Source organism: Mauremys mutica, chromosome 1 (genome assembly GCF_020497125.1).
Source record: "Mauremys mutica isolate MM-2020 ecotype Southern chromosome 1, ASM2049712v1, whole genome shotgun sequence".
NCBI classification, from domain to species: Eukaryota; Metazoa; Chordata; order Testudines; family Geoemydidae; genus Mauremys; species Mauremys mutica.
This window is the reverse complement of record NC_059072.1, coordinates 73,405,712-73,430,011: the sequence shown is the minus strand read 5'-3', so window position 1 is coordinate 73,430,011 and position 24,300 is coordinate 73,405,712. Positions and strand designations below refer to the sequence as shown.

Sequence of the window (24,300 nt, the reverse complement as noted above, 5' to 3'; positions counted from 1 at the left end):
ATTTCTTTCAGTCTCCATCCTAATAAATATCAGATCCAGCAGTATCAACCATCCAGTTATCTCCCTAATGACCTTGCAAACCTGGTTCCAGAAACTAAGTATTCTAGCAGAGCCACAATGAAGATACATGCCCATCTTTCTACTGCCATCCTTTTAAGTAATATTGATTAAATCTTAAATCATGATGTCTAGAAGTCCTGTACAACAAAGTAATTCTTTATGCCTAAAGTAGATTAGAGCTTGAGCGTTGTGCCAGATTCTGAAGCAGTCTCTCTCTAAACCCTTTAATTCCCTATTTCCGTTATCTGTGTTTCAAAGGAAGCCCCCTCCCTCTCTGGTCACAAACCATGTCCCAATATACTGTAGAGATTAGCTTAATATTAATAGAGTTTTGCAATAGTTTTTGCTGCATCACACGAAGATCTTGAGGCAGAGTTTTTAAGCCAAGCCCTGAGATAAAATATTGGCCTTCAGACCTGTTGAAACCGGGACTTAGAGTAGACAAAATTTGGCATTTATCTTATAGGAGAATTAATCTTTGACTCTGAATTATTGAAATTCCATGTTTTTATTAGGAAAGGTTTTTTAATGCATTTCCTGTAAATAGGTGAAAGTGTGTCAGGGTTTCTAAATAGTAATGTAAGGGGAGAGTTGCTTTCTTATTTTTCAAGATAGGACCTGCAAACTTTAGTCTAAATTCTGCATGTAAGAGCTGTTGAGGGATATATACAGAGTAGAGTTCCTAAAATATATAGGCCACAAACAAAGTTTTACCTCCCCAGAAGAATGGGATTTCAAGGCAAACTTCTTTCTCCAATATTGGCCAAGCCATGTAGTATAGCCCAGTGGCCTAGCTTGCTTTATTATATTCACTGCTACTGTAGCCCAGGGGGCTAGCGTGCCTTCATTATATTTACTGCTTTGCATTATATTCAGCAGTAATGCAAGAAACTTACAGGTCTGTATCTGGTAAGACATTAGCTTCAACAAGTTAGCATACATATGTCTTGGACCTTTCAGCTAAATAAATGGAGCTAAAGCATAAGGTCCAGGTATGATTGTGACCTTTAACATAGAGGATGCATTAAAGCTGGTTGGCACATCCTAAGTTCATCCCCTTTTAAACTTAACAGGTATACTATAACTTAGAACTTGGAAATATCCGAAATAATTAGTTAAGACCGAAGTAACAAATGTGATATCTAACCACAAAAGGGCCATAGTAACGAATTGACAAATATAATAAATTGAGATCATTGATATACTAACCTATAGGAAAAAGACACTCCAGCGTTAGTGAGGTGAAGAAATATAAATAAGGAAAAGGGAAAAATCCCCTACTGAATATGCATCAAACATAACGGCATGTGTGTAACATATTATAAAAGTGGCATCCCAGCCTAGGGGCGGTAGCAGAGAGAGATGTAGCCCTTGGGAGCTGCCAAAATGATGGCCACTGGTGGTGATGGGGAAGCTGATAGTGATGAGAGAGAGTATGGGTAACATTTCAAGTTGTTCTACAATGGATGGTGTGAGTATATGAGTGTGTAGATGTACATTCTTTAGTATCTCTATCTATTTTACTAAGTTGGGGTGTTTGTGACTGTGCTAAATGTACTAATAAACTATATTTGTAAATACAAGGTTTCCTACATTGTAAGTGTTGCAACTGTGCACATCAGGGTTCCCAACTATATAATAATTTAAATAATACTGGGCCTGATCTTTGGGCAAGAACCTTTCAACCCTCAAAGTGATAACTGGGGATTCTTAAGTAATCAATATAACTAATACATAATCTAAGGTCAGGTTACAGTAGTGTTCAGAAACATCTGGACAAGAGAGGGTCTGATTTTTTTTGAGCGGGGAAGGCATGCTTTTCCCTGTACCCACAGTATCACACCTGCCATTCTTAGCACTCACAATTTTGAGTCCACATAGTTGTGCATTTAAGAATGATTTTTCAAACCTGAAGTATCCAAACTCGAAAACTCTTGGTCCAAAGATAGCCTTGGCAGTGAGTGACCAGACTGCTGTTTCTCTCTCTTTTTTTAAACATGCATCTCTAGAGAAATCTCTAATGGAATGTGCAGATCTCTCAAAATGTATCCTTTATATCTGTAGAGGGTACTCTGCTTAATAACACTTAAAAAAATGAAATACAGTGCAGTGCATAGCCAGTTTGTCCAATCCTATGATAATTTTTTTAATCTCCAAATTTAACTTGTTTTGAGTACTTTGTCCAAAAGTTTTGAAGGAGTTTAAAAATCTGAAGAGACTTGCTTGTAATAGTTTGATTCCACTGTATATTGAATGTTTACTTTTCCATTGCCTCAGAACTTGCCTTGCTGAAAAGAAACTGCTTGGACATGGTATCAAAGGTTCCTGTTATTTTATTGGAACTGTACAATGGTGGTTTCCTTTCCCCAAATACTTTCACAATGTTGGATTAACTAGATTTAAAAAGAATAAAAGTACATTAAAATTTGTGTACCTACTTATGGTTAAATCTCTTCTCCTTTCCTTCCTTTCCAGCAACTTTTGAACTTTTGGAAGTAACATAAGAAAGTGACTTGGCATGTGCCATCTTTAATTTTTTTATAAGTTGCCAGACCCTACCCGGATGATTCTAGATGTCATTTCTATCCCTATAAGAAAGATCTATTTTGCAGTGTCAAAATTAAAATTTATCTAATCCTCACAGCATTTTTTTAAGCTTGGAAAATAAGTTGGAAGTGAGAACTTTTACATATTTATAGTGTGGTTTAGATTTGTGGAGTACTTTCTAGAGCTTCTGCTCCAGTAACTTTCACAAATAGAATGCACTTTTCAGCAAATACCATTGCATTTGTGACAAATAATTTGCATAGAAATGCAAACTTTAAATTGTGCCATTATTATTAAAGCAAGTCTCACTATTCTACATGTCATAATTTACAGAACAATAGTGATTTCCACACTTCTCAGAAAAGATGTTAGAGCAAAAATGCTTATAGGTGTTCTCATAGTAATATTTTATTTTTACAAAATGTATTTCTGTATATAGTATGTACTGAAACAAGGTAGATGAGGTAATATCTTATTGGGCCAACTTCCTTTGGTGCAAGGTGTCTGAAATAGATTGCGGTCCGTTAAAGCTTGGTATTGAGTGAGGAAAAACTGGCAGGACCAGAATAACAGTGAAAAGCCAAGTGGCTGCGTTTATTTGGGGGATAATTACAACTTGGGCTGGGGGAGTAGGCAACTTTGGCTGGGATGGTATCAAAATTACAAACACACCCCAAAACACAGTAATAATACACTTTATACTGCTCACCACACCACACCAAATAGGCAGACACACCAATCACACAAGATGGGAATCGGGTTCGTCAGGGCGGTGCCCGGTGCAACACAGAGAGAGAGACCCACGGGCCACTGCCTCAGCCACCCTTGCTTTCACACTAAGGGTAACCCAGAGTGTGGTGCGGCTGCAGCTGGTCAGATTCCACTCAGACAGACCGTGAGAACAGGGACCCCTTGGTCAGCTAATCTCCAGGTGGAGACAGCTCCCAGATTCATTCACTCCAGACAAAGACAGAGCAGTGATTCACACACATAAAACAGTTTGCAATTAACAATTCACTAACAACTAGAACAATTATACAAGCTAGCTAAGCAATTGTGCAATTCTGAGCTCATTAATACAATCCTGATATCCTGACTAAGTTAGGGAGGGGAAAAATAAGAGGCTAGATAAGCTAACTGTCAGACATTAAAAAGCAAATACCGCACTCCAGGCGCAGCTGACCAGCAGAACAGACACCAGAAGCATGACGAGCTAACAGGGATCGGGTCCAAACGACAACGAATCCAAACGATACGACACGAGCGCGCTTTACCGGGAGGAGACCCTGGCCGAAAGGGTGATCAGGTCCTTCAGCTAACACACGGATGCTCCACACAGATTTTGGGGGGAAACCTAGTTTTATTGAGAGGTCTCACTCCCTCGTGTCAGTATCTGATTGGCTCCCTGGTCCCTCCTCCCTCCAGGCTTTGAGCTGTTGCCACCCCACGTTAGCAGGATTTGCACACGGCACACTGGAGTTGACAAGTAAACAAGCTTGACCCTTAGATGACTGGGTCCAAAAAGAGCGGGAAAGTGAGTCGCTGGGCAGGATTAACCTGACCTCCAGACGACCGACCCAAAAAACAGGTTGCCGGGCAGAATCAGGCCTTCACACACAGAACTAGCCTGACCTTTAGATGGCCCAGCAGGAGAGAGGAAACAAAAAAAAGAAAACAGGAGAACATACACAGCCAGTGTTGCTGGGCAGGATTGAGTCTCTGCCCTCTCCTATACAACAAGAACCTAGTCCAAGATGGAGGTAGTCCTGTCCTTTTAACAGGACAAGATGGCCGTGGACCGACAATTGGCCATTCAAAGCCATAACTTCGTATCGGATTGCGACACAAGGGACAAGCTTTCTAGCTTCACAGAGCTCTTTTTCAGGTCTGGAGAAGGTAACCAGAGTGTCTAAGCTAAATTTAAGGAGGGACAGATTAAGTATAAGGGTTTTTCACAAGCTGTAGGAGACCACTTAAAATGAAGTGGGCAATTAAGTGTTAGCAGGCAGTAAGGTGTTACAACTTTTTGAAATAAGCCATAATACTAGTGTGTCTAAGTCCATGGTTCAGTGTCCAGCAGAGTTATGAATTTAAGTTCCCGGGCTCATCTTTTTAAGTGTTGTGCTGGCGCTCTTGAGGATGAGGACTAAAAGCTGAGATATGGAGTGATCACTTTGTGAAAATATCTGTGGACATGGCACCACTGCTACAATGTTCACTTCCTCTAACCCCCGTCCCCCTCCAAACTACACACACATCTTTCAAGAACCATGGGTCTTACTGCTTATCAACAACACCTGGTGTGCATCAGATGCCCGAGCAACACCTATGTGGGTGAAATCAATCATTATGCTTTTGAATGAATTCTCACATAAAATTGTTTATGCGAGGTATTCTGTTCTGCCTCAAGAAGAGAGAAATTCTGTTCAATACATTTAGCAGTCAAGAATGTCCAATGGAAATACCTAATTATTAAGTGCCTGATTTTCAGATGTATTCATTACCCACAACTCCAAATGGGTGTGGTCAACCGTATTTATTGAATTTCCAGATCTGTAACTCCTACACATTTGACCTAAACCTAAGTGTTTAATAAATGCTACTATTCAAACTATACACATCTCAGAAACAGTTCTAAGGTACTTCAGACACTAGCATCAAAGCAGGATGAACAAAATCAGTCCTGTATCTGGAATCCATCAATGTTACATGGCAGTAGAGTCAAATGAGAAATGTTTTAAACGGTTCTTAGCAATAGACACAAGCGATTGATTGGCTGCTGCTAACAATAGCTGTTCATCCCATTGCTTTCCCAACTGTCTAGCAAATAAATTCTGTGACTTTCAGTGGAGATGCACTGTTTCTAGTAAAAATCTCCCCTGTGTATCATGAGTATCCATAAATAGTAATAATAATTAATAGTAATCTTTATAATCCTGGACAAGAAGATGGTATGTTGCATCACTTGACAAAGGCAAAAATTAAGGAAAGTGGAAAAGAAATCATAGGATGCTAACATTTCAATCAGTGGGATTTTAATACTGGTGGATAGACTTCTCCTCTGAAGAGCAGTCCTCAAAAACTGGAGAGGGATTGTTTACATGTCCTTAGAGAGAAATGATGAAACCTTGAAGGCTATTTTTTTCTTTGGTGCGTAGACTTGCTTTCATTAGCCATACACTCAATTTCAGTTGTTGCAGTATCTTACATTGTCACAGTCTGGATAAAATGGCAAAAAGAACAATGTACAGGCATGTGTGGTAGTGGTGTATGCTCTGGTAAGGAGCATGAGCCTGAAAGGATGGGTAGGACACTTCAGCCAAAAGTAGTCAGGAGTAAATTCACTAAGATATTCCCTGGAAAAGTTAGCAATTAGATCAGATACCACCTCGGAAGAGTATTGCCCAGTTTATATGCAGGTCTTGCTAATAGCCGATTTTTTTAAAAAATGTTGGTGCCTAAAATTATGTTTCACAACCTGTATTCAGGACCCTAAATAAAAATGGCTGGGCATCTGCAGTCCCCATAGGTTATATATTTCATATATGTAATATGACAGGAAACAGCTTTCTTAATTTGAAAACTTAAATCCTGCAAATATAGATGTCTCAGGCCCCTATGTTCTTAAGAAAGCACATTATATCTGTCTATATCCATCACCAAAGGGAGTGTGCATGTGTAATATACGGAAGGCTTATGCTGAAGAGATTTGTGGCTCATTCTTAAATTGTAAGCTCTTTGAGGCAAGAACCGTCTTTATGTGTACAGTGCCTAATACAATGGGGTGCTGATTTGGACCCCTGCGTACTACTGTAACAAAGTAAATCCATAAGAGAGGTAGTAACCTCATGATCAAAAATTTGTAAGGCTGCAATCTAGAGTGGTGCTGATGCTTCAGTCACTATCGACTGGGTGCTTTGACAACAGTAGAATATACGTTGGGCTGCAAGGTTCCAAAGACTTCATAGACTTATAGTTTAATAGAGATAAGGGAGTTAATCAAGTTCTAACTATTAAAATGTCTGTCGTATGTCTCCTTGCTGGAACCTATCTATTTGATATTCCAGAACCAGGAATAAATTCCTCCTGATCTGGATTGTTGACTCCAGGTCTCAGTGCCTACCCTAGGTTTAAAATAAAACATTTTAGATATTGAAACATATTGGGATAGCTCAGTGGTTTGAGCATTGGCCTGCTAAACCCAGGGTTGAGTTCAATCCTTAAGGGGGCCATTAGGGATCTGGGGCAAAAATCTGTCTAGGGATTGGTCCTGCTTTGAGCAGAGGGGTGGACTAGATGACCTCCTGAGGTCCCTTCCAACCCTGGTATTCTCTGATTAGACACAAAACTGCTGGAATGCTCAACCTACCTAGACAAGGGTGAATGGGCATGCACGTGCATATATATCTAATGATGATGTAAAGGGCCCTGCTAGCAAGAACTGGGGTCAGCCCTCTGGCGAAATGAGCAATAACTTCTTCAACTTGTGCTGCTGCACAGGAAGGTGCTTGGATTTTTGCAGGTATGTGAATCTGTACCTTGCTTGGGGGAGTGCCATCTCTATATGCAACTTTGGCTAGTTTATCTCTAAATTTGAATCCTCGCTCCCTCTAGGTGTTAATGGAAACAGAATATTTTTGCTGCTGCCAGAGCTTTGTGGTTGCTGCAAGGGGTCAGGCTTTCAGTATGCTATTCCTGCAGCATCCTCTTGGCAGCTGAAAGATGAAGGGAGTAGAAAAGAGGTCTTCAGTAGTTGTCCTCCCTCCCTTCTTCTGTTGGTCATAGCTTTTCCCCATCAGCACCTGCACTGTGAAATTGAGGTGATTGTTAAGTTTCACCACTGCTTAAAGAATTCTGAATAGTGAGAGTGAAACTGAGCAGTCTGGTTAACTTTTCTGCTGCTTGGCTAAGTTAGGAGCAGAATTGAAGGCACTGGTGTTATTATTCTTCCCAAATCTGCAAAGAATAAGGTATCAACCTTCCAAATGTTACCTTTGCAATCATAAGTACTAGGAATGTCAACTTTCTTAATTTGAAAACTTTAATCCTGCAAATATAGATGTCTCAGGCCCCTATGTTCTTCAGGGAAACCTTTCATTTACCATTGGACTGTCTCTTTTTGTGCCCCCAAGCCCTGAAGAGATCTATCAGTATATGACTGAGAATTTTTTCAGTGGATAACTGCAGAGATTGGTACCATATACTAAGATACATCTTATCTGAAATGCTGCCCTAAACAGCTAACACTTGTAGGTAAACCTATGGTCTTATTCTTACTGTATATGTATGTGTGTGTAATATAAAATATTTAGTTGCAGTGTGTGGTCCCAGGTTCTAACAGCTTTTGTTACTTTTTCACTGTACCCAACTTTATTAACCTGATGCTCACCTTATGTTTTGTTTAGCTTCCAACTCTTTTTCCCCCCCTTCTTTTACAGGTATTTAATTAGTCAAGGAGCACATGTAGGAGCTGTGAATAGTGAAGGAGACACTCCATTAGATATTGCTGAGGAAGAGGCAATGGAAGAGCTGCTTCAAAATGAAGTAAATAGACAAGGTAATGTTGAATGTGGAAGTTTAGTATTATCTTTTAAACCTAAGTATACTTTTATAGGAATGTATTTAAAAAAAAGTTTGAAAGTCATCTTTAGTGATTTTTATATTTAAAAGAATTACAGCAAACTATGTATACTGCTAAACATTACCTCCAAGGCATTATTACAGCCCTGTCTAAGTTTTTCCCTTGTGGAGCCAATATGGGCTGCTGTACTGGATCCAGTCTTTTTATCCCATATGCTTCTGAGTGTCCAATTGGCTATTGAGCAGTGTCCAGACATTGTTGCTTGTTCTGACCTCTCAGGCACAGTCCTGGGGCATAGACTTCCATTCTGATACCATTTTTTGGCATATGGGCTCTGTTACCCAACTGCTGTAGGTCCCAAGACTCCAGTGCTCAACCTCCCCAGTCTTCCCAGTATACCTACGCATGTTCTCCCCACAGTTCCACCAGGGTGGGCATGCCAGTTTACCATTTAACTCTTTTTTGGGGGACCGTTATTATAGTTAACAACATAAAGAACACACAGGCTTTTTGGAAAGGGTCGTCTTAAACACAAACATTTTATTCATAGAAAAGCGCCAGAGGTTTATTGATATATGAAAAACTCACACACACCTGAATGCAGACTTCTCCCTCCAGTGGTCTCACCACTGCTGAGTCTTCTGGATTTTGGTCAGTGTCCTTCAGGTGGTCAATGCCATTTCTGCGCTCTCACTCCTGCTCAGCTTTCTCATTCTGGAAGGTGTCTTTTTGCTAGAGAGCCTGTCCCTTTTAAAAGCTGGTTATGACATCTTTTTCCTATTTCTCTTCTATGCTAGGATTTTCCATGTGCCAGCCCTGGAGTGGAATTGCTGGCAGAGGGTTGTTAAGTTAATGACTGTTGGTAACCTCCCTTGTCCCGCTAGGGTAAGGCTATTCAATAGTCGATGACCTAGGTGCCAGCCCACCTCACCCACCCCCAACACAAGGAATGATGCAGTCTAACCTGACAGTTATGGTGAAGTACGTAATCAAGGTGACACTCAAAATGGAGGCTGAAATACATGTTTCCCCCACAAAATCAGACTGGGGACACACACACAGTCTCTCCCTTCCCTGTCCTGCTCCAAACAGTCATGGGCAGTTTCTTCCTTTTTGTGTTTAAAGGGTACTTTCTCTCATTCTAGTGTACAGTTCTCCATAACACTGAATTATACATGCCTACGTAGGGGAGATTATACACCTCTAGCTTCAAGGTGTTATACAAATAATCTCAAGTAACAGTAAACTATGCAGTGACCCAAGTTCTATCAGGATTAAATGGTTATGGTTGAATCTGCCTATTGTCCAAACCAGGTACTGTCATTTACTGATCAATAGGATATGACATTGAAAAGAAGATGTCATCTAGGTACTAGTATGTAATTATATTTCTAGAATCTTGGATCAAACATTTTATAGTAACCAAATGTTAACTATACGATTTGGACTCTGGTTAGCATGTAAAGGGACACCAAAGTAAATTGATAGTTTGGTGGCATATTGTACAAAACCCCTATCTTTTTCACTTAATTTGGTAGAACACAGTTTTAATTTAATAATAATTAAAAAAAAAGCTTGCAGGAGATATGAAGTGTGTTGTCTTCAGTTTATGCCTCTTCATAACTTTTTTGTGAAGCTGTTTTCTGATAAATTTGACTTCACTCAAATGCAATCCTAATTGTCCTTAATACTACACTGAAATGTGAATAATCACACTCAATTTGGAAAATATCACAATTAAAATAAAATGGTTTCTTATTTTATCTTTTGGAGTTTCTTATACAAATGTACTACATACTTTACAGTGCTCAGCTTCATGTTAGTAAATATTAGTTCTCATTAACGTTATAGTTAGTTTGATACTAATTTTACAATTTAATAACTTGTAATAACATAGATTAGTGAAAATTTCAATATGCATACTGTATTCATAAACACAAAACATTTAAACTATATCTTAGGTATGAAACATATTGAAAGCTTTCTGAGGCATCCAGCTTCACAAGACAGGGAAGCATATACATTTATTGATCTCTTCAGGAATCAACAAATAATGGCTACTGCTGGGTGTGTGTGTGTGGGGGGGGGGAACAGTGAGGTTAGTTTGTTTATCTTTTAACACAAAATATGAAATTGGACTGCCATAGAGAGAACTCAATGTCAGACTCTTCCTATTAAAAATATATAGTTGATCCATTCACTCGCTCCTGGCAGCAGTAACGGATATGGGTAGCTATGGTGTACCTCGAATAAGCTCGGCCCACGAAGGATGCCCTTCTGTGTAAACCTGCATTCCTATTGGAGGAGAATCTCCCTATCCACATGCTTTAACTTTTGATGGTCCCTCACCCTGAGCTGAGCAAGGAAATGTAATACATACCTAATTTTAAAAATATTAAAAAGAAATAATAGAAATACAGGGCTGGAAGGTACCTCTAGGGGCATCTAGTCCGATTCTGTGTCTCCTCCCCCTCCCCACCCTATGCTGAGGCAGGTATACCTTATAATAATATTTATTAAATTGTAGAATAAAACCAGCCTTCCCTTGTCATTGACATAACCCCCAGTGCCATTTGATATATCATCCCTCCACTAGCTTTTATATGGTGGGACAAGGCTCTTTGTTAGAATGCATGAAGTTAGCTCTTGGAGACCTATGCTAGTAATAGCAAAACTGATGGCATGGCACTGTCATGCTATAGTTAACATAACTTTTAAACATCTCTTTTTCTTGGAGACCAAGAACATTAGTTCTTCATCTAGATCTTGTATATTAAACAGAATGTAAGATTACTAGGTTTTGCTATGGTCATTGCTTTTGAATGTTATGGTGTAATTATTCATTTCTATCCCAGAAGTGTTTTAATTATTTTCATACACAATTAAGGGACATTTAGTTCCTGTGTTTCTGGGATTCCTGATTGGCACCTCTCTGATTGCCTTATCACTTTCTTCAGAATTTAAACTCACAAAACAAACAAAAAACAACCAAAGTTTCTAATCCTTATGGTGGTAAGGAAACTTCAGGATGTGAACTGATATACTGGTGTTTTTCGTGGATCTGCGACTGGCACAATTTAAGTACTGCACTACAGACTTCAGTTTTCTCTGAATTATTCCCTTGGATCCATATTTGGTGGATATATGGGCTTCTTCCTAGCCAAGGGTCTTGATTCTTGATTCCTGTCTTAATTGACTCTTGAGTGTCTAGTACAGTTAACAGGTTGGCACATCCTCCTTTGTTCCAGCTACTTGGGCAAGTCTCTATGCTGCTATCTGCAGTGAACCACAGCAGAACCAGCGGTAGACCAGAAAAGAGTTTGTGTCATGTAACTAGTCAGCTTTTCCCAGACTACTATTTTGTGTGTCTGCATTTGCATTCAATTCCTATAGGTATATTGAAATTGTGCTAGGGACTTTGATCAAAACACAGCATACATCTTACACAAAAAGGGACTTTACAGAGAGGCACTAAATTCACAAAGGTAAATTGTGGGATGGAAGTATGTTTCATATGTACATGACAGATTATAGGCTGGTCGCACTACTGTTGCAGTATCAGTGGAAATCTGAGTTGATTTCAACTATGTTAAATTAGAACCACCCAAGAAAAATCTGAGTAATTCTCAGATGCTGTGGAACTTTTCTATTACTTAGCCAACAAGACTAATCCCCTCAAAAAACTAAAATTTGAGCCCAGAAAAAAAGAAGAATTTAAAAATGTGACTGAGGAAATGTATTCCTTCTAGCATTTAAAGCTAAAAATCCACCTCTACCCCAAGTATATGTTCACAAAGGAGATTTTCATAGCCAAATTAATTTTCTTGATGTACAGATCCCATTGTGAGCGTCATTGGACATGAATTTGAAAAAGAATGGGATAATTTTGTTTCCTTAATTTTCTTTACAAAGCAGGTCTGCTTTAGACAGTCTTACTTTCCACTACATGCATCCGACGAAGTGGGTATTCACCCATGAAAGCTCATGCTCCAATATGTCTGTTAGTCTATAAGGTGCCACAGGACTCTTTGCTGCTTTTACAGATCCAGACTAACATGGCTACCCCTCTGGTACTTACTTGCTGGGGGAACTCTCCATGCAGTCAGGGAACTGTGCAGCCTAGAAAACCACATTCAAGAGGGAAATAGGCATGATTCTCTGCCGAAGAGAGGTGACAACTTAGGAGCTAGAAACCTAAAACTTTGGTACTCTGCTGGACCACAGAGGGGAAATACAGGTGCAGTTGTCCTGAACTATGACTATGACATTCTCATACAGGAAAAGCTGACACTGACCAGGACCAAATCTTGCCTATTGCTGGGACCTTTGGCAGGAGTAACTGTGTGAGGCAAAACATCCATATTTTGTTGGAGAGAAGAAATACATAGAATATATACATACCTATAATTATTATTTACATTGAAAGATAACTATACACCCCTCTGTCAAATAGAGATGATCTCACTATTATATATTGCAGAATCATGATGGTAACAGGGCATCTTTGACCACCTACCTCATCTGGTCTCTGCCCACCAATTCATCTCCACAGCACTTATTCTAACATTAAAAAAACTCATGAGCAGCTTCAAGTAGCTGCAGTTAAAATAAAAAGAATCATGCTGCTTGAAGCTGCCCATGAGTTTTGGAATGTTAGAATAAGTGTTGTGGAGATGAATTGATGGACAGAGGCCAGATGAGGTAGGTGGTCAAAGGTGCCCTATTACCACCATGATTCTGCAATATACAATAGTGAGATCATCATCTCTATTTGACAGAGGGTATATAGTTATCTTTCAATGTAAATAATAATTATAGGTGTGGATCAGTTAAATGCAGTGTTTGACTCAACTTTGTTTATATGCATACAAATGCATATGACTACTATGTTTATATGTATAGAAACATTTATTACATGAAATAAAAAGTGGGTTGATTTTTTGCATAGTATACCCATAAACATGTGTTTATATTGCTAGTGTGTGCTGAAACAGTGATTCAGCATTTCAATATTGTTTTCATAAAATGCTTGCTGAGCAGCATATTTTGTATCTACTTAAAAAAATTACTACATACCACTTTTTTCAGAAAAAAGTTTAGAGCATTTAGCCAATAATTTATGAATCTGTCCTTTGTATTAACAGTTTTTAAATTGTTAGCCTACCTGAGGTAAAGTTTACAAGCATTTGTAAAGTGTCAAATATTGTTGAGCTGAGAGGTACCACATCACCATCTATGGGCCACTTGGAGAAAGTATTTTACATGTCTGAGAAGCGGTGGGTTTGGTTTTGTTTTACCTTCTCTGCTCTCAGTATTGAGTTTTGAAAACAAAAGCAAAGAGGAAATTCCATTTAAGGTAATCTAAAACATGTTTACATTTTACTTTCTGTACAAATACTGGGGATATGTATTTGAAGTGTCTCTAAGTATATCTTCTTCCTGCTCTAGGATGTGAAAAGTTCATCTCCCATTTTGGTGCTAATTGTAACACAGGATGTTTTAAATAAATTGGCACATCTTTTTCTGACTCTCATGCTTTTCTTGTGTTTGACAGGGGAAATTTGATGATGTAAAGTTACTCTGTCCTGTTTGTGCCACTTATATCATAAATAATGTTGAAAGCTTGCAGTCTTCAGTCCTCTGTAGCCATTACTCTCATGTGAGGTACAGAAGTTTGTTAGGTGTACCAACAGTCCATGTTTAATATGAAGTCGCTTTAATCTCCATGTGTGTAAGACTAACCTTTAGAAGTACAAATACAGGCCTTTATGGGAAGTTTTTCTTTTTTTTTTTCTTTTTAATTATGAAGTTCATCTCTCACTGTCATTGGGACCCTTCTGTTTTCATCGATTGGAAGAGGTCTTGGGCTCCTATCTAGCAAACACAATGAGTAACTTTACACAGAGATGAACTCACTTTATATATGGACTACTCAGTACAAAAAGTTTATCTTGTGCATAAGTGTTAGCAAGATAAGGGCTTTGGCATGTAGTTGTAAAAGGGGCAAGTGTGCAATTAATAATTAAACTTAAGTACCATGTCTGCAATAGTATTATCATCAGGAAAGAAAGTGTAATGTAAACAGAAGCTTAGTTAGGCAAGTCTTTTCCAGATAGGAGGGTAAATTATTTGTATGTGTTCTTCTTTGTAAACAAAACAAAGTAAAACTCACCAGATATTAGCACTGTTCTTTAAGGTTTTAAAAATAATTCCTAGTGCCAAAATAAGGAATCAGGCAAACATAAGCTGCCTACCATAGGTAATGTTAAAAGGATTACAACTGTTGCTGCCAAAAGAATATTCAACAACCAAATGGTCAAGAGTAAAATAAAAAAGGTGGAAAAACAAGCACATAGATTAAGAGTTATGCAAAAAATGTGTGCATTGTATCATACCCTGAAGGCAAAGTGAATACAAATTAATAATTTTAAAAAATTGTTTTTATTTAAATGTTTTATTTGAATTAAATACATTTCTTTTAAAACTGTTTAAAATTAAATTTGAAATTATGACATGTTAAATCCTAAATTTACTATAATCTGTTTAAATAATTTAAATAAATAAAAATGTGTTGCATCAGTGAGCACTCCTCATATTATAATGAGAATACTACTTTTTAAATTATTTTCAGAACCAATGGGAAAACCTCTGACTTTTGAAGTCAACTCAAGCTTCATAAATGTTACAATGTCATGTCGTGCATTAAGTATCTGTATTATTTTTAGTCTTTACAATGGAACTAATGGTGGTATTGACACTTTTCCAAATGTCATTACTTTCAGCATCTGTCATGAGAGGCTTTTGCCTTAACTGCTTTTGGTCAGTTTCCAAACAGTGGGTCCTGACCTCTATTGGGTCATGGGAAGGTTCCAAATGGACTGACACATCCAGGGCTGGATTAGCCCATCACTGGGCCCTGGCCAAGGCAAACATACATTTCTCCTGCCCGACGCAGAGGAGGGATTAGGGGGAAGGGTTGGTTTGGGGAGTGAACCCACAGAGGCGGTGCCTGTCCCACAGGACTAGTCATGTTAGTGTTCACATGACTATAAATCTGTACAGAGATTAAATTTTACTAGTCTAATAATTGTAAGGCAAGAACAGGAAGCTCAGGTCATAATATTATAATAATATTGTGCCCTTCTTCCAGAAGATTGCCAAGCACTTTACACACAGACTATTACAAACTACACATCCTTTTTTTGTGTTTGACTTTCTTTCAGACTTGGAGTTAATAGTGAACACTCAGTAAAAACACGTAATATATTTAATGGTTTAGTGAAGGGAGAATTGTGAAAGCATCTTTCTTGCAGGTATTTTAAATCTGTATGTAAATTGTTACATAGATCTATCACTGTAGTATCTGAACCCCTCAGATATCTTATTTACTTTGACTTATCCAGAATTTTACTGGCTCCAGACCTGATGTTCATGAGCCTGTTCCTCAGCCACATAGGCTCTAAGAGGCATTGCAGGAGCTCCCAGGGTGGAATCTGCCTTGGGAATATAGCTACTTGACCCAGTATGAACTGGGTATAGCAGCACACCTTCACAACCCCTACATAGTCCAGTGATACCAACACACTATGCATTTTACAGCTTAAAACTCAGATGTTTTAAATTTCTGCTGATTGGTTTTTTTTTTACCATTGTCCCTACCCTTCTTCCCCATAATCCCTTTGTTTCTAGATTCACCAACTCCAGTCATTGTCCCTCCTCTCTTCCTCTTTTCCTTTCTGAATCTTTGCCTCCATGCCCCAACTTTGGCAAAAATTGAAGAGCAGTATTCAGAATGTTCCATTAAGCCCCCACCCACGATCCAGGTACTCTGGAATTTACCTGCTTAGTGCACCTAACTGGGAGACCCTGGCTCTGCCCCACCCAGATATTGAAATTGATCAAGATCAGTCAGGGGCAAAATGAGAAACATCCCGAAAGTGTTGAAGAAGCAAGAAAAATGGCAAGAAAGACGAGGCGCTATCCTGGAAACATTAGGATAACTTTTCAATGAAAGATGCTGTAAAGGCAAAAGAAGGAAATTTGAATGAAAACAATAGACATAAATGTGGAAAGCAGAGGCAGCAAACAAATGGTTTAAACTAAGAAGAGTTAGGCAGTGAGCAAAACACCTGTGTGTGTTGGGTAGAGCAAAGAGCTGTGCAAGGATTACACCTCACCCTTACGTTGGGAGAGAAGATAACTGACCAACTTCGGCTCCCCTTCCTACCAGGAAGAGAAGTGAATATGGGGAACCTCTTCATAGGGATGGGGTGTGAGAGGAGAAGCTCAGTATTCACCAAGTGCTACCTAGATAAAGCTGCTGCTGTAGGTGGAGGAGAACCAGAAGATTTTGACAGTTTGGGTGAGGAGGATAAAAATAAATGATTTACAAATAAATAAAAATGGATTTTTTCATTTATATTGGGTTTGTTGTATTTTTTAAAATTATTTTTACATTCAATTTGAAATTGGCAAGCTATGTTAAGACCTAAACTTATTTATAATCTATTTTCATGTATTTAATTTAAATGATTTTAATAATGTTAAGAAATACATGTTTGCTGCCGAGTTTTAAAGAAGATCTTAGAAGTCATTTCTTAGGCACTTGGAACCAGAGTTGGCTGCAATACTAGACCAGCTTTTGAAAGCAGTTGTCTTTTCTGGTAGATGAACTAGTTCTAAAATCTTGAAGGACATGGTCACCAGAAACAATCACTTCAGTTCACTAACTGCAGATACTACTTCCTTTGTTTAATAAATCCATTAGTTTTAAATGTAAAACATATTTTGCTAAACTTTTTTCTTAAGTATCCAGCACATTTAAGGTAGCTTTATTTAATAAAAAGATTACAATGCTGTTTGTGCATTTGAAATTGAATTTGAATTGCCATCCAAATAGTTTGCCACAAATCACAAGTAAAAATTTAATTTAGTAAAAAGTTAAATTATATAATTGCTTAAATAAATGTGTATAGATAAGATGTAGTGTAGACATATAAATTCTGCCAATGCAGAGGCTGTCACTAAGAGGTGTGAATAAGCCACCCCCTGAGCAACATAAGTTACATCGACATAAGCGCCGGTGTGGCCAGCTTCTCCTAGTGACATAGCTTCTGTCGCTTGTGGAGGTTATTATGATGACAGGAGAGCTCCTTCCCATTGATGTAGAGCATCTTTACCAGGCGCGCTGCAACAGTGCAGCTGCATTGATTACTCCTGAGGGCATAAAAAATCCTGCGCACAATATTTTAAAATTCTGCAAGTTTTATTTGTCAATAAATCCAATGCAGAAGCTCCAGCATGGCAGTGGGGACCACAGGCCACTGACTGCACGAAGGTGGAAGATCACCCTGCAGCCCCCTCACCCCGCAGGACACTTACTCAGTGGAGAGGCTGCACCTGACCCTGACACAGCACAAGGCCTCAGCCTGCCCCAGAAACACCCTGGGACCATGCCCCTCTGTGCCAGGTGCACCAGGTGTGGGTCAGGTAGGCTCAACCAGGCAGGATCCAAGTGGGGTGGGGGGTGGGGGCAGGGGAAGGACCCAGGTGTTGGGTGAGAGGAATTCTGTGTGGGACAATCTGGTGCAGGCAGCTCAGTGTGGGGTCTAGGTGGGGGGGTCCCACCATTGGGGGGGTTCCAGGTACAGGGTCAATGGGCCTCTGCAGGGGCTTCCAAGTGAAGGTTGTTGAGGCTTAGCAGAGGGGTCTGGGTGCTGGGGAAGTGGGGCTTGGTCAGGCGGTCTGGGTGCAGCTAGTTGGTCAGTAACATGGGGGTCTGGATGTGGGGGTGCAGGGGATGGTGCATCAGGGTGTGGGGGTTGAATACAGGGAGCTCAGTGGGGTGGGGGTCTTGGTGCAAGGGGCTCTAGATGCAGGGGTTGAGGTTCAGTGTGGTGGGGTTCGGGTATGGAGGGCTAGGGGGGTTCTGGATGTACCAGGTGAAGCTTGGCAGAGGTGTCTTGGCATGGGAGGTCCAGATGCTTAGGGGTTGGATGGATGGGGGAGCAGCTCTATGTACAGTGACCCCTCCCCCCACAGCTGAGGAGTGATGGGGGCAGGAAGCAGGGGAGGATGCTGAGCTTCCTGCAGCTGGGGGAGATTTCTGGTGGTGGGTCTGACACAGCCCCAGCGACTCCTCGCAGGGGAAGAGGAAGGTCCCATCCTCTCCTGCCTCCAGCCCAGCCGGGAGTAGCAGCTGATCCTGGCTCAGGGTAGTAGCCACTGTCTGGGGTGTCTCCAGCCCCATGGTGATTTACCTCTCCACTGTCTGCTCTGGGTGCCTGAAACGTACCTGCGCAGCTAGGGAGTGGTGACTGCTCTTGCAGCTTCCCATTGCATCCCTGTCAGAAAGTCATTTTTCTGCGGAGGAGCAAAGAAATCGGGGAAGGGGGCATAAATTCTGCACCACTGCATGTGTGCAGAATTCTCTGGGGGTAATTCATGCAGCAGCAGTGCTGTATGTGTAGTGTATCCTCTTGGTTATCAAAAGGAAATACCATAAAAGAGATATATTTAGTTGCAAATCAACATGTGTTAATGGTTTCCAACCAGTGAGAGTCAGCCTTTTTAAGGACAATAACTAAAAAGTACAAATCCAAAATACAATTAAAATTGGTGATTTAAACCAGCGTTTCATTTTGCTGATTTAAATCATTTTGTTTTAAATCAGTCCACCTTGGGTCTGGTGGTATATACAGGATGTCCTTTATTTCTTTTGGATGCATTCTAAACATCATACCCTGGCACTGTGTCTAGTATGTACACATAGCTTGTAAATTTTAGCCTCCTTGCTAAGTAGGTTTTCTGTGAACCTCTAGAGTCATGTATTATTGTGGTTTTGACCAGACTTTGTTTAGCATACTTTCATAAAGGATTAATAAATCTTTGGCATTTTAGTCAATTAATTATGTCCAAAAGTGCAGTAGGCTGCTTATAAATGATCTATAATACCTTCTACTGATGTGTTTATAATCATTTATAACACACACTATTCCTGTCAGCAACATCTGTAATTTATTAACCTTTTATAAAGTATTAATAAAAATACTCTTAATATTGTCATCATAGATTCTTGTTTGAATGAGAAATCTTTTTCAACCCAGTATCTCTTTCTGCATGACTCTGCAATTAAGTTAAAACTTGATTTCCATATTTGTTCCCACGGAAATATCAAATTTAGCATAACTTCACTGCAGAATGAAGGCAAAGAGAAAACTATATTGCTGAAATGCTTTTTGAAACACATTGTAGATTATTAGAGAAGGAGGTATAGAAAATTAACTTGATGTTACAGACAAGAAAACAGCATGATGCCATATATACTATCATAAAACAAATTACCACTTTGTCCACTTGTGCTCATTAAAAGCCACATAGTGATTTTTGCAAAAACAGATGTTTAATTTTGGTGTCCTAGCCAAATTATTATTTGGTAATTACATTCAATCCATCTAAAATCCCTGGCAGTTTGGATTTATATGTGGAGTAGTATTCTTTTTCTGTTTTTCATTATTGTATACTGTTTTAGCTCAAACAGCCCAAGTTCTCTATTACAGGTCAACCAATTTTGATTTGAGCTTTTGATAACCACACTTCCTAGAGCTGTTTTTCCCTGTGTATTGCTCTCCGCTATCCCAGTTCTCCCATTCAGCATAAATAGCAGACTCTTGCTTAGCTACAGTGCCCCATCTCTTTCCTGTTCTCTGTTAATTATAGTTTTCTATACTCCCCTTACTGAAGCTAGTCAATTAAAATGCTTGTGCTTTTTACTTCCTACTCACATGGGGCAGTATGATACTGACCTCCTTTGTAAAGTGCTTTGACATCTATTTGTGAAAAACACTGTAGAAGAGATTGGTACATTCCCACTTTAACAGTTCAGCATCCTTTTATCAACTTTATAGACTTTAAACACTCTACTTAAATTGCTTTGTTGAACTTTTAGTGCTCTTTCTATTCTGCCCTTCCTTATAAAGTACCACAAACTGTTTTCTATGAGAGATGCTATATATATGGTAAAACGTGTATTCTGAGGGTACATCCACACTACCCGCCGGATCAGCGGGTAGCGATTGATCTATCAGGGATCGATTTATTGCGTCTCATCTAGACGTGATAAATCGAACATGCTCCCGTTGACTCCGGAGCACCACCAGGGCGAGAGGCGGAACCGGAGTCGATGGGGGAGCCCTGAGGACGGGAGGTAAGTCGAAATAAGATACGTTGACTTCAGTTACACTATTCCTGTAACTGAAGTTGTGTATCTTTCTTCGACACCCCTTCTTCCTCTCCCCCGCCCCGCCCCCCCAGGCCTGAGAATTCTGAGGTAAAAGTTCATGATATACTGTTGCTGTTTATGCTGCAAGCTTTTTGCCAAGGCTAGATTACCAGGGTGAAAATCATTAGTTCACAAAGAGAAGCTAGAAACTACTTTTTACGAAAGGTTCTTTGGAAAACAGCAATAACTCTAAAAAGTCTTAATTGTGGGAAACCCAATTTTCAGCAGCCATTGCTTATGTCTTTGCACACACAATTGGAACCCCTTTGCCACCCCCTCACTTTGTTTTTTCAACATTTATCACAAGCTGCATTATTTAGGAAATAACATTACATTATGTGAGATGTATGATAGCTTAACAAAAAGTAATCAATCTTTTTTTATTTAATAATGACCATTGTAGTAGCAGTATTGTCTTGACCATGAAAGCTTAAAATTAAAAGGCCAGTTTTTAGTAGGTCTCTGAAAATGATCCTAGAGGATTTGTGTGTAAAAACATGCATTTGTGCATACAAAATGGATGTGCCCACACTTTCTCAGGGTTTATTTTAAAAGATCCATTTAATGTTTGCCCCAATACATTAATGATGTTGTTTAGCCAGTGTTTTTATTGCCACATGCAAGCAATGTTCAGGAATTATCAGTTAATGATGAGCTTATGTTTGAAATGAAACTATTCTCTTTTTTTCAATTAGGGGTTGATATAGAGGCAGCTCGAAAAGAAGAAGAACGGATAATGCTTAGAGATGCAAGACAATGGCTTAACAGTGGCCGTATAAATGATGTCAGGCATGTAAAATCTGGTGGTACAGCACTTCATGTAGCTGCTGCTAAAGGGTATACAGAAGTTTTAAAGTAAGTATTATTTCTAAATGGTAGATTTTCCTTGTCTCCAAGCTTGTCCAGATGTTAGTGTAAAATAACTTGGCGTTAATATTATTGAAGCTTTTTGGATTGCATCCTGGAACCTTGTGATCTTTAGAATTACCTATTTCTTACAGTTATGTTTCCTGTTTTCAATTAATGTTGAAACTTTAAACAGTGTCATGACTTTACTCAAGTTATTCAAAACTTGACAGTATTGCACATACTGAATTTGAATCCTCAATATCACTATGGCAAAAATATCCATATTTCTGAAGTATATCTTAACTTATATTAAGGAAAAAGGATACCTTTCTTGAATGCTAGTTGTTATCTTTGGGGTAATACACCTGGTTTAAAACCATCATTTACTGTGCTGTTTTTGTGCAGTAAAAGTAGTCCAGACTAAGCTATCCAGGTTTAAGAGAAGAAACTGAGTAATTTTATTCCAAAACTTGAAGGATTACTTAGGGAAAGGCTTTAAAAGATGTATTATCAAAATAACTCAATTTTTTTCCTGCAGACCTTCAGATTTCTCTTATCCTCTAATTCAGTGGTGCCCAGCCTTATTATACAGGATGGCCACATAAACCTAAGCACATTTGTGTGGGCCAAACAGATTCTGCATATTTTAATAAGATTTAAAGTCACCTGAATGTATTTATATTTTAAGTTCAACTTGTTTTGTGTATATTTAGATGGGTTGTTTCTATGTACAGTATTGCCTGTTTACACACTTGTGTAAATTAAAATGATGTAAATGTGACAACAATACACTAACAAATCCACTGATAGTATATTGTGTTGAAGCAGGCGAGGAGCCTTATGAAATGCTCTGGCAGGCCGTGTATAGCCCATGGGCTGGAGGTTGGGCATCCCAGCTCTAATTAATTGTCACTGTTTAATAATACAGCACTAAAGCAACATGCTGTAACACAGGTTATCTTTGTTTTTTCATTGTAAATGCTAGTTTTCAATTTGATTATCAAATTTGTATTTGGGGCCAAAACTTGTGCTCAGAAATGTACAGATCTTATTTTGGGACCAATAGTTTTAGAAAATTTGAAAATATATGGAATTAAATAAATATTGTACAGCCCTAGAGGATAAGAAAAAAACAGATTCAGGTTAAAAAAAAAAAGACATCCTTTTTTTTATTATCATAAGGAAAGCAGTCTATTCACATGCCTTATCAATATTTTTAAATAGAAATATGAATGACAAAATGAATTAGAATTTGAGATTTTGTGTTCATATAATTAAAATTTGACAGATAGTGAATCCCTAATGCAAGTCCCTCTCTTTGGGGTGCTTGAAAATCTGATTTATGCACCAAGATGAATTGTGTATTCACAGGGCTATGGAGTTTGATTTTCTTAAAGTTACTAGTTGACTACTTTAAATTTGAAATTTCTGCTGTCCATTGAGACTACAAGATGTATTCTGTAAGTTTCTCATTTTGAAATACATGAAATACTCTCCAAGAACCTAGCTGTTTACATTTTGTACCATTAACCTGTCTACCTCTCACATACCTATTTTGAAATTAAGTGAAATCCCTGCTCTTTAATTTTAATGAAAACACTTAGGCCCGGATTTTCTCTAAGGTGGCTTATGCACCACTCTGGCAGTGTAAAGTGGCTTTAAAGTGAGTATAAATGTACTTTACTGCTCCTGCACTGGCAGAGCAGTAAGGTACCTTAAAGTGAATGTCAATGAATATCCCTCAATGAATAAACTTCACTACTTCTGACATTGTAAAGCCTTGTCTACATAGGGAAATTGACCAGCAGAACTATAGCAGTATAACAATATTGTGATATCTATGCTGTTAACTCCCCATGGGGACAATCCATTCTGAAATAAAACTGATTTTTTTCGTATAGCAGAGCAATATAAACTATACTGAAAAAGTCCCTTTTCATTCCAGAATAGTGACATAATTACACTGTTGTAATTGTCAGTTTCTCCATGTAGACAGGCCCTTATATTAGACTTCTTCGCAGTAAGAAGATTCTATGGTATGTGCATAATTTTGAAACCGTGACTTATATTAAGATATCTCTACACATGTACAGTTGATCTTCAGATTGATAAAAATATATATTTAGTATGCAGACTCAAAGTGTATACCTACCAAATACTCTTGTTTGTTAAGATTACATGGCATTTAAGTAAGCTAACTAAATTATTAACTCGGAGTACTTTGCAACTAAATATTCTCCCCCATCCTACACCCCCTGCATGGATTGTTAGGATTTTTTCCTAAAGCAACATTTATCATATCATATATATTCTTTTAATATACTTTCAGTAGGAAGAGAGGTTTTTGTTCAGGTAATATCTTGGTATCTGCAGCCAAATAGTGTTTGCCAGCCTTGTTTTTTAAGAGCCATTATTTATGGAAATTACCTGTTGGATAAAGAATTATTTTTCTTTTTCTCCAAATATGGTAACTACTTTTTGCAGGTTTATGATACATTTGTACCCTTCCTCGTGAGTACAAACGAATGGGTCTTCAACAGCTAGACTGTGTCTCTGCATCAATCCATTTAAGTTGAATTGTTGGAAGGTGCTACTGTTAGAACACTTTCATTAATCTTGTGATGTATATGATCGATCTCTCTTGCACTCGCTCACACACAGACTCACACACCCATATTTCTAAGGAATCATTCTGGGAAGTATTGGCTGATTGTTTCTGGTTTTGACCTATGAAATCAGAAATCAGCTTAATGCTGCACTTAAGCTGAAGAGACATTGTTGATTTGAGAGGTCCCACATGCTCAGAGAAGAGCTTTACTGATGCATCTAAACAGTATTCTGCCACAGTACTAGCCATGTGTAATCTTAAAGGGATGACATCAGCTCCAAAAATTAATTAATTTAAAAAAATTCAGGTAGTTTACCTGTAACAAGGTGTCTGATAATTTTTGAGCTTATACAGTCATATTGTCCTAATTTAAAA

The 24,300-nt window shown here is 38.6% G+C and overlaps 1 protein-coding gene across 3 annotated transcripts in view; it reads left to right on the top strand.

Annotated features, from left to right (window-relative positions):
• Window positions 1-24,300, top strand: part of PPP1R12A (protein phosphatase 1 regulatory subunit 12A) — a 211,806-nt gene that overhangs the window by 94,218 nt on the left and 93,288 nt on the right. For all 3 annotated transcript variants that reach the window (XM_044979766.1, XM_044979750.1, XM_044979757.1), the window contains exons 3-4: window positions 8,046-8,164; window positions 21,164-21,323. In XM_044979766.1, coding sequence (XP_044835701.1) covers window positions 8,046-8,164; window positions 21,164-21,323 — 279 coding nt within the window. The remainder of the gene's footprint in view (window positions 1-8,045; window positions 8,165-21,163; window positions 21,324-24,300) is intronic.